Source organism: Pelophylax lessonae (genome assembly GCF_965119305.1).
Source record: "Pelophylax lessonae genome assembly, chromosome: 3".
Taxonomy (NCBI): domain Eukaryota; kingdom Metazoa; phylum Chordata; class Amphibia; order Anura; family Ranidae; genus Pelophylax; species Pelophylax lessonae.
Window position 1 is genome coordinate 292,545,025 of NC_138770.1, and position 12,082 is coordinate 292,557,106.

A 12,082-nucleotide genomic window follows, 5' to 3' on the forward strand; every position below is an offset into this window, starting at 1 on the left:
TCATGCCAAAATTATTTTAAAAATGGCTGGTGGTCCCCCCTAAGATCCATAACTGACCCTTCTCCTGGCATGCAGCCTGGCAAGTCAGGATAGGAGGCGGGATGAGCAAACGCCCCCCCTCCTGATCCATACCAGGCCACATGCCCTCAACATGGAGGGGTGGGTGCTTTATATTTGGGGCAGGCCCTCCCCACCACCCCAAAGCACCTTGTACCCATGGGGAGAGCGTTTAGTAATTTTTTTTTTTTTGGGGGGTCCGGCAGGTGGCATGATTGACAATGAATTTACATCGAGAGACACTATTTTTTTTATTTTGTAATAAAGAATTTGTCAAAAACTGTCTCTTGTGTGTGTTACTTTTGTGAATGGATAGAGGTACGATCTGGCGGTCCACTTGTTTAAGGGGGCTTTCAGATCCCGATAAGCCCCCTGTCAGCAGAGCCCGACAAACACAGCCCAGGGTTGTCAGGAAGAGGCCCTTGTCCCCATGTTGATGCTTTAGGGGTGGGGGGGCAGCACCCCCCCCCTTGTTGAGAGCAGGTGGCCTGGTATAGTTCCGGAGGGGGAACTCTCGCTCGCCCCACCCCTTATCTGTCCTGCCAGACTGCATGACCTCACGCTGTTTTTTTTTTTTATTTTGGCATTGGGTTCCCTTAAAAATCACCCTGGGGGGGGGGACCCCATGTCATTTTTTTCTTTTTTTAAAAGCTGAGTGCCAGCAATTGTAACTGCGAGTCATTTTCTATGGGACTTGACTCATTTTCTTTTCTTTACAAAATATCAGTTTTGCTGTAGCATGTTTTATGCATGCTACAGATGCGCCACTTTAAGGCACATTAAGGGGACCCCCCCCCCAGGCACTTTATTTAAAGGAATTTTTCATTTTTATTGTTGCACTTTAGGCATAATTAAAATCACTGTTCCTAAAACATTTTTGATACATGTCCCCCAGGGCAGTACCCAGATTCCCATACCCCTTTATGGCCAAATATGTGCATATAAGCCTTCAATATGGGCACTTTTGTATTTTTGTTGATGGGCTTACAACATTTCCCCGTTTCAGGAGTTCTGCTACGAACCAAACAGGAGGGTTTTTGGCACGTCCCTGCTCACCACTATACTCTTATCTGTAATCCCTTTTAAAGTATTATAAAATCAGTGCATCATATGAGTATAAAGAAATGCAGGTTATGATTTCAGTATAATTTATTCACGGTAATATTTCACTGTTTGAAATCTGAAACAGGAACTTCAAGAATATCAAGCTAAAATTGTAGAAGACGGGCCACTGATTACTTGCACAATAATAAAACCTGGGTCTACAGCAGGAAAGGCAAGTTAATATTTTTCATACCCTTCTGTCTAGAAAATCCAAGATAAAAGAAACTTCTACAATGTAGCAAAGTGGCAAGGCTGCATTTGTTTTTTAAGAAATGTAATCGATTTCAGTACCAGGCCTAAATTAGCCAGTGCAGTTTCCCTGACATAAAGCAACCAGGCTTTAAATATGCATTTTTTTCTGAGAAAAGAAGAAACAGTCATTTCATTGTGCATGCAACACATATAATGTTATATGTTTTGGACGAGACAGTAGTGCCCATTACTTTTTGGCAGTTAAAAAATGGTCCTAGACCAGATCCACACAATACACATTTTGAAAGATCAAACAAATATAATGTTGCATACATTACGTGTGTGTGTGTGTAGAAAAGAGTGTTTACATAGAGCCAAAAAAGTATCTGTGAGGTCAGATATTGATGTTGAATGAGAATACCTGGCTAGTAATTGGCATTTTAGTCCATCCCAATGTTGAGGTGAAGACTCTGTACAAACTCCCCCAGGTTGTTCCATCCGAAATTCTTTAAACCATGCCTTTATTGATCTGGCTTTGTGTACATGCTGAAACTGAAAAAGGCCTTCAACGAACTACTGCCACGGGGTTAGAAGAGCATAATTGTCTAAAAGGTCTTTGTATGCTGAAATATTAGGAGTACCAATCACTGGAACTACATGCATTTAATAAATGAGAGGGGTTTACACATGCTTTTGATCATAAAGTAGGTATGATGGTCAGGTGTCCAGAAACTTTCTGAAACCTAACGTACATTTGCTTAACTTTTAAAAGTTACTTTAGATATAAGGTTCAGCTTTTTAATATTGATATAAAGGCTTTCACATATCTATATTAAAATACTGCTTTTCTATAGAAACACATAGTACTATTTGTTTTTCTTTGGTAAGATATTTTTTTGAAATGTTGATATGTGAAATCCTACATATTAATAGGCATCCTGTTTTTTTCCTTTCTTTTTACAAGGTGACTTGGTCATAACCAGGGCTGCTGTTAGAAAACACAGGGCCCCATACAGCCTACCTGACAGGGCCCCCTCCCCCATCTGTAAGTGACTGAGGATATAGATTTATCAGTCCCTTTATCTGTAGCCTTCGCTGCACAGATGAATGAATAGAAAACTCTCTGAGACTTCTTGCTCATTCACAAACTGAAGCATGGTAAACACAGTTTACTATGGTTTAGTGATGAATGAACACAGGCGTGATTGGTACCCAACACTTACTGTGTTCATTCAGGAAAGGAAGGGGCCAGTAAATTACATATTTACCAGCCCCTTTCCCAACTCACCATCTTGAAACATCCCTTGTGTGCTCGCAGCAGCTTCCGTCGGGAAAGGAAAGGAGGGAAGCTGGCAGCACTGCGGGAGAAAGGGGCAAACAGGGGGGCCCAGACAGCAAATCAAAGGTGCACATGTGCTAGGACCAACCTCCCTGCAGTGCAGCCAGAGGGGGAAAAGAGAAGAAAAGCTGACAGCGCTGCAGGAGGAGACAGAAGAGGATCTCTGTCTGCAGTAAGACAGTACAGCCTTACCTGCCCAACAGGTGCCCGGGCCCCCCTTTTGAACTGATGGGGCCCGGGCCCAGTACAGGAGGGCTGACTGTACTGCCTTATCAGTGGCCCTTGTCATAACACACATCCTGTTTTAGGATGTAAAGGAAAAACCTTTGGACAGCAGCATTGTCTGGAGAGGGTAGTGTAAGATGATGAACTAGAAGATTTAGATGGACTTGGCTGACAAAATAAAACTAAACTCCAGCAACAGTTTTCTCCTTTTTTGGGATAAAGGTTTTACAAAAAACAAATAAAATCTGACCATTGTATACATCCATGTCAGTGGTAAATTAATTGTCTCTAACTGCCACTTTTGCTGGCTTGGTCTGTTAAGGCAGTTGAAAAATAACTTACTGGCAGGATCACCATGTGAAAATAAAGGAAAAACCTAACAAAAGAAAAATAATGCAGTCTCCATATCTAAGGACTAGTAAGATACAATATTTTACAATTTTTTGGCCGACGTAATAATGCTTTAATCATTCTAAACCTTCTAAATTTATAACAAAAGGCCATTTATAATTTGGTGAAGGAAAATGGTAAGGTGCACAATATTATATATTTTTAATTCATTTAATATACAAGTGCCCTGTGCTAAAAGCCCATTTATATCTGCTTGTATTTTCTTTAGGTACATTTAACCTACACTTTAAGCTCTTAGAGAGTGCAGAGCAATTGTTTGAGATTATATGTGTTTTTATATGATTTTTTTATTTATTTTACAACCGCTGCAAAATGCCATTTGACCCCCTTATGACTCCGTAGTCCAAGAGGTGGCTTTCAACCTGCCAGTGTGTTTGGTAGGAAAAAACAAAATACATACTATTGTTTCTTGGCCCTACTATGGGCACAAATAATAAATTACACACACATATGTGGTATTGTAAAAAATAATTAAAAAACCACACTAGTGTCATTGGTACCTTTTTAAATATATATAAATAACAGCAGCGACTAAAACATTTGATATGACCACAGTCCAAAATCCATTATAGCAAAAAAAAAAAAAAAGCCACACTCATTAAAAATAAAGTGCACAGTGAACAGACCTCAATATACATTGACCAAACAACAATACGAATACCGTTATAAGATACTGTATAAATAAAATAAAATGTAAAAAGTCCACATGAAAAAGTAGTAGTGTAGAAATTCTTCAAAGTATTATTAATTAAGGATACCAACACCAAAATCTGTAGAAACTGCTTCAGTGACACCCACCACCTCAGTTAAGAGGGGCGCTTACCAGATCCTGTAGAACTTTATTAACTTTATTTAACTTTATTTTTAACAAGCGCTGCTTTTTTTTGCTATAACATATGTGGTATTGTAACGATTGTCAGAAGTAGGAAAAATTTATTTTGCTAATTTTTTTGGTGGTGGGTCATGGTAATGGCATTAAAATATACAGCAAAATTTAAAAAAAAATCACTATTTTGGGCCAGTTTTACTTTGATAATAAAAAATAAATCAGGCTATATTCATTATAATTTCCCACCAAACAAAAGCCCAATCTGTCCTGAAAAAGTGGTATAATCCACCTGGACACACAAAGTAATTGTGATGATATGCACAGTTATATGAACACATGTTAAAGTTGAAAAATTGGGCTGGTTTCTTTTAACCTTGATCAAGAAGGAGTAAAATTGCATCTTTCATAGGAAAGGTATTGTATACAAAAGACATGTTGTAATGCACAATAAATATATGGAGATGCACAGTGCACAGTTACCTATGGAGAATACAAATTAAACAGTAAATTTGGATTATAATTATAGGATTAAGGAAATTAAGGATTATAATTTTTGTATTTACTTTTTCCTAAGTATATAAAAAACTACAAAAATAAGTTTTTGTGTTGATCTTTTGCTTAATTAAATGCTTATTTTTTTCCTTTCTTCATGCTTAACTGTGTATTATGTAAATATTCAATAAGCACTAATAAATAGTAAAAATAGTAAGTAACAGTGTGAATGATATCATTTAGGTACCCGTGGAAGGAATCATCATTCTACATCAGTTTCCCTTCTCCTCCACTGTGCAGCGTATGTCAGTGATCACTCAGATTATCGGAGAGAGTGACCTTACAGTGTTTATGAAAGGAGCTCCGGAAATGGTTATCCGTTACTGCAAACCAGACACAGGTTAAAATTAGATAGCATTGGGTAAAAGTTTGGTAAAAATAAGTAAAAAAAAAAAAAAGGACCAGTCATTTCAAATGTGGTATTTTAGTTATAGGGTGTGTTGAGTCACTTGCTGGCTTTTTACATCTGTTAAGGACTGCTTTGTAATGTACTGCTCCTCTTTACTACATATGGTATTTGCTTTACTGCTTCGCTTTAGTGGATCCTTCTTTTACTACTTCTGCTACTTTGTTTACTTTGTCTGTGTTCTGTACCACCATATTGCTGCTTCTTTGTTTTACTGTTCCTCTTTACTGCACCTCTGCATTACTACTAGTCTTTACTGCACATCTGCTTTACTCATTCCCTTTGCTGCACCCTGCAATATTGCACATCTTTATTGTACCTCTTCATTACTGCTCCTCTTTACTTCACATCTGCATTTTTGCTTCTTCTTACTGCACCTTTCTTTTACTACTCCTTTCTTTTACTGCTCTTCTTTTTTTTTGCCTCGCTGAATTACTGCTCTCTTTTCTCAGTTCACTGTAAGGATAAGTGAGCGTATTGTTGTAGTCATTAAAGGCTAAGTTCACCTTTGTAAAAAAAATGATAAATTTACATCCTTTTGCAGGTAAAAAATTGTCATTTTTTATTATTTTTTACTATAAGCCTCCAAAGCATCTGCTGATCGTGGCTGCAATGCAGGGTTCTTGCAGTCTTTGTAAGCTGTCTGCTTGTATTTCATATGGGCAGGCAGTCACACTATGATAGGAAGACTCAATGAACTACCTAGAGTGCTCAACAGTACCCTGGTAGTTACTTGAGAACTATAAGCCGGCACTTGTAGTTTTCACATTCACAGAACACAGTAAATGAGCCAATCAGACAGAGTCCCACACAGCCATATATATATTTTTTAAATTGTGACAATCCCCAGCTCTCTGATAAAATGGGGGATCGGGAGCATATGGAGGCTGGTGCATTTGTAACATGTTACATGTTACACCCTAAAAATGGGTGTAACATGTAACATGCTACAAAAGGTGAGTTTATCCTTTAAGCCAATTGCATTCACATACACAGAGTGCCTGTGATCCTTCTATATAGGATCACAGGTCTCTATGGTCATTTCACAAGCCCCTCCCCTCACTGTTAGTAAACATGCCCCTAGGCTTACATTTAACCCTTTGATCACCCACTAAGTTAACCCCTTCCCTGCCAGTGTCATTATTACAGTAACAGTGCATGTTTTAAGCACTGATTACTGTAGTAATGTCACTGGTCCCTCCAAAAGTGTCACAAAATGTCAGTTAGGGGTCTGATTTGTCCGCCACAATGTCGCAGTCCCGCTAAAAATTGCAGATCGCCACCATTGCTAGTTAAAAAAAAAAAGACATAAATCGTTCCCCTAGTTTGTAGACACGATAATCAAATCAAAATTTGCTTATTGCAATTTTTTGTTTACCAAAAATATGTAGCAGAATACAAATTGGCCTAAAAGGATGAAAAAATCAGATTTTTCAATAATTTTTTTGGGAATGTTATATAGCAGAATGTGAAAAATTTTGTTTTCAAATCCTTCTGGTCCGGAACTGGTTAAAATAACCAAAATTATGTACTTACTGAAACTTCACAGCAGATGCCCTTTAAATCAGTTCCAACATCTACATTCGTATGCATGATAAAATTGAAACCTTAACTGCTTCAATTCAGGGCACTTTCACCCCCTTCCTGCCCAGGCCAATTTTCAGCTTTTAGCGCTGTTGCATTTTGAATGACAATTGCGCAGTCATGCAACACTGTACCTAAACCAAATTTATGTTATTTTTTTCCCACAAATAGAGCTTTCTTTTGGTGGTATTGGATCACCGCAAGGTTTTTTCTTTTTTGCTAAACAAATAAAAAAAGACTGAAAAGTTTGAAAAAAAAAAGTTTTTTGTTTGTTATACAATTTTGTAAATAGATACGTTTTTTCCTGCACTGATGAGGCTGCACTGACAGGCACTGATGAGGAGGCACTGATGGGGTGGCACTGATGGGGTGCACTAATGTGCGGCACTGATAGGCAGCACTGATGGGCAGCTCTGATGGGCACTGATAGGTAGAACTGATATGAAGCATTGGTGGGCTCTGCTAGGTGGCATTGATGGGCACTGATAGGTGGCACTGATGGGCACTCCGTGAATAAGTCGGAAATGAAGAAACGCATGGGGGCGTGGCTATACGGCGTCCACTAGAATCTGTTTGTTGATGGGGAAGGAGCTTCTGGCGTTCGGTGTGTGCAGTGAGACCACGGACCGCACTATCAGCGCTACCAGACCCTGAACCAGTCACTGTTTTGCTTTTAATGATCTTCCAACAAGTGAGTGTGATATGTATTGTTGTGTGAAAATAAATTTATGCCAAACGGTATCACGCTATGGAAGTGCCTTTTGTTTTGTCACCCATGCAATATATGTGAGAGGAGGAGTGCTTGCAGCGGCCGACATTACCGGGAGGAAGTTGTTTGATTTATCTATGCCTTTTCAGCCTATTCCATGAGAGTGGTTAGGCATGGCTTTTCGGTGAGTGCGTTTTTTGGCCATATTCCCAGCACTGGTGGTGGTGATATCTTGTGGTGATCCTTATATCAGCACGAACAAGACCCTCTTCAGATTGTGGTTTATAACAAAAGACTTATTACATTTTATCAGTTTGATGCTAATCAAAGGACATTTAGCACTCTATGCACTTTATGATAGGAAGGTTCTACCATCCTTGCGCTACTGAAGTTCTATAGAAATTGCTTTTGGATGAATTTCTGTGATGAATTTTGCCTGTAACTGATGGGCACTGATAGGTGGCTCTGATGGGCAATGATAGGCAGCACTGATCGGCACTGATGGGCGGCACTGGTGGGCACTAATGGGCACTGATAGGTGGCGCTGGTGGGCAATAATGGGCAGCACTGATGGGGAGGCCCCTGGCGGGCAGCACTGATGGGTAGAGCACTGGTGGACTCCCTGAGCCCTGATTGCCATCCCGGGTGGCCATGGTGGGCATCCCTGGGGTCATGGGTGGGCATCCCTGGTGGTTCTAGTGGCACCCCCCCAAGGTTCTGCACTGGTAGTCAATACTCTGATTACCAGTGCAGACCCCCCCATCCTGTCAGGAGAGCCGCAGATCGGCTCTCCTCTACTCATGCCTGTCAGGCATGAACTGAGGAAAGCCGATCAACTGCACTTCCTATTCACTATGTGACCAGCTGTGACCAAACATGCTTGACACAATCTAAATCAATAAGTTTACCTTGGTCTTATCAGACCATAGAACATGGTTCCAGTAATCCATATCCTTATGATTCGTACACACGCAACAATTATCGGCCGACTGATCGTCCGACTTTTGTCCAAGTTGTGTTTTGTTGGTTGGAATGTGCCCAGACTGCACACAAATTTTCTTGGCCAACAAAAATCTACTTCAGAAGTGATGTCATGTGCTGGTTTACTTTCCGTGTGTTTTTTCTTCTCTGAGCATGCCCAGTCTTGCTCATCAGATTTTTGTCTGCCGAAAATCTGTATAGACTGACGGAAAATCGGCCGTTGTTGTGGTGGCCAACAAAAATTTTATAACCTGCACACCAGATTTTTTTCGGACGAAAATTCTGAGTCGGTTGTCGGAAGCATCATACTAACAAGCCGAAAATCGGCCAATCGGACGTTGGCCGAAAATTTACGGCCAATAATCGATGCGTGTGTATGAGGCTTAAGTCGGCTTGTCTTCAGCAAACTGTTTGTGGGCTTTCTTGTGTATCATCTTTAGAAGAGGCTTCCTTCTATGACAGCCATGCAGACCAATGTAATGCAGTGTGCAGCGTATGGGCTGAGCACTGACACACTTTCAACCTCTGAAGCAATGCTGGCAGCACTCATATGTCTATTTTCCAAAGATATGATGCTGAGCACGTTCACTCAACTTCTTTGGTCGACCATGGCGAGGCCTGTTCTGAGTGGAACCTGTCCTGGTAAACCGCTGTATGGTCTTGGCCACCATGCTGTAGCTCAGTTTCAGGGTCCTGGCAATCTTCTTATATAGATATTACTAGCAGCACAATACCTCAATAGGTATATAGGAAGTTACCACCCCTAACACCTTTCTAGGTGGTGGGGCAGGGATGTAATACGTTATATGCTAAGTGCATAAAATAACATATGTGTATTGTATTGAAACAAGTTAGGATGTGTAGAACATCATCTTATAGTGCATCTATAATGAATATATATCAGCCTAAAGTGCATCAATATTAAATTAATAATAATCATATGGTATCCATATATCATAAAACAATATTGCAAGTGCCCATATGAAGTGTGACCCCACCTCGAACCACACACCAGAAAGCTCTGTGCAGCGGCGGGCTGTGTTCGGCTGTGAGAGCCGGTTCCCCAATACTCCCTGGCGGTGTGTTTTATTGCGGTTTTTTTTTTCCTTTGCATTCTTCCACTGTACCACCATTTTTATCATGTGATTATTTTAATAAACTTTGGAAATGTTTATATTTACTGCACCATGAGGAGTCCGTTTTTTGTGTCATCACACACCTATCCTTAGGACTATCCAGGACCACCCCGCCATGGATGGATGAGACAAAAATCTGGATTATTGTCCCAAGCCTTTCTTGACCTCCTTTGCCGTAGGGTAGTAGGGATCAACACCTTCTGGTGAGTGTGTATTTCTATCATATTCCATGAGCACGGAGGGTGTCACCACCTTTGTTCTGAATTGCACTCCATAGTGACTGGAAGATGGATAAGGATCAGTCCACTATAGCACTTTGAAGAGACTTTTGTACATACCAGCAATTTATTTACATGCACCGTATATGGACACTGAATGCACTTTTTTATTGCTGATTGCACTGCATAAGAATATCAATAGCACTTACCTTTGCACTCTCTATCATTACTTTGATGCACTTCATATGGGCACTTGCAATATTGTTTTATGATATATGGATACCATATGATTATTATTAATTTAATATTGATGCACTTTAAGCTGATATTTATTCATTATTGATGCACTTTAAGTTGAGTTTCACACCGATCTACTTATAGCCTAGGCCATCTTTATGTAAACCAACAATTCTTTTTTTCAGATCCTCAGAGAGTTCTTTGCCATGAGGTGCCATGTTAAACTTCCAGTGACCAGTATGGGAGAGTGATAACACCAAATTTAGCACGCATGCTCCCCATTCGCACCTGAGACCTTGTAACACTAACGAGTCACATGACACTGGGGAGTGAAAATGGCTAATTGGGCTCAATTTGGACATTGTCACTTAGGGGTGTACTCACTTTTGTTGCCAGCAGTTTGGACTTTAATGGCTGTGTGTTGAGTTATTTTAAGGGGACAGCAAATTTACACTGTTATACAAGCTGTACACTCACTACTTTACATTGTAGCTAAATGTCATTTCTTCAGTGTTGTCACATGAAAAGATATAATAAAAAATTTACAAAAATGTGAGGGGTGCACTCACTTTTGTGAGATACTGTATGTGGTTTAGCTGCGATCGTCAGGAGCAGGATAATTTAATTTAGATTGTTCTTTGGTGGAAGGTTATGGCAGTAGCAAGAAAATTACAGCTAAATTTAAAATAAATATTTGTTTTTACTATTTTGGGCTAGTTTTCCTTTAATAAAAGAAATAAAAGAAAAAAGAATCATCAGATATATTACCATTTACTATCAAATGAAAGCCCAATTTGTCCTGAAAAAAAGAAAAAAAAAGTGTAAAAATAAAGAAATGCATAAAATAAACAATAAAAAAAGAATTAAAGTGCCCCCATCCCCTCGGGCTCGCACACAGAAGCGACCACATACAAAGGTCATGCCTGCATATGTAAATGGTGTTCAAACCCCACATGTGAAGTATGACTGCGATTGTTAGAGCAAGAGCAATATTACTAGTAACCTGTAAAAATTTTTAAAGCGTTGCCTATAGTGATTTTTAAGTACTGTGTTTTGGCGCCATTCCACGTGTGTGTGCAATTATAAAGTGTGACATGTTTGGTATCTGCAGTATTTACTTGGCATAACATTATCCTTTATATTGTACCAAAACATTGGGCTATCTATTGTGTTTTCTTGCATTAAAATTAACCTTCCTAGTGGTATTCCCGAGCGTGACTCGGGGTTAGATTTTAGAGCCAAAAGCGGTAACCCCGAGCCACACTCGGGGTACCGCTAGGAAGATCGCTGGATCCTGGTAGAGGTTTTACTTACCTTTTCTCCGGGATCCAGCGAAGAATGCAGGCGGTATGCAGCGGCGGAGCTTCCTCCCGATCGTCTGCAAGCCCCGGCTTCTGTCTCCGGCGACGTGACGTCCGCCGGGGGGTGGAACCGGCGGCAAATTCAAATGTAAAACACACCAAACACACTGATACCATTCAAAATAAAATAAAATCACATTACATTGCCCTCCAGTGCCCTTTCCTGCAGTTTTACTGTACTTTTTATGTAAATATATGTATATATGTATATGTGTTCTGACAGGGGGACGATCCTCCCCCCAGAACACTCCAATCAGTCATCTCTGCTGTTGGCTGAAAGCACTGATCAGGAGTCAGTCAGCTGGTTTTCCACCATGCTTGCCTGACAGAAGCTGGCTTCTGTTGGGCAGGGTGCCACACACACGGATTGAATGTCTCACGAAATTCTGCCTGTGTGTATGGGTCCTTAGGCACAAATCGGTTAAAATGGTCAGCTTGTATTCATTTAAGTAAAACCAGGGCTTTTTTTCTCAGAGAATAGGTGCAGGAACTCCCCCCTTCTGAGTCACTTCTTGTCTCTGCCACCCTACCCACCTCCAAGCACCATCCTGTGGTTCCAACCTCTACCCATCTCCCAGTATTGCCCCTTTTAGAGAATACAGGACCAAGTATCATTTTGTGTTGCTTTCCAGCAACAGTGGATTCCCCCAACAATAGACCCCCAGCAGCAACAGCAGATTTTCCAGCAGCCAGCTCAGCTTTAATAGACTCTCCAGCAGCCAGTAACAATAGACCCCTCCT

The 12,082-nt window shown here is 40.4% G+C and overlaps 1 protein-coding gene across 1 annotated transcript in view; it reads left to right on the forward strand.

Moving 5' to 3' along the window:
* The window catches only part of LOC309551115 (putative cation-transporting ATPase 13A4), a 358,044-nt gene that overhangs the window by 267,702 nt on the left and 78,260 nt on the right, over window positions 1-12,082 (forward strand). The window contains exons 15-16 of the mRNA XM_082251561.1: window positions 1,247-1,333; window positions 4,893-5,049. Coding sequence (XP_082107687.1) covers window positions 1,247-1,333; window positions 4,893-5,049 — 244 coding nt within the window. The remainder of the gene's footprint in view (window positions 1-1,246; window positions 1,334-4,892; window positions 5,050-12,082) is intronic.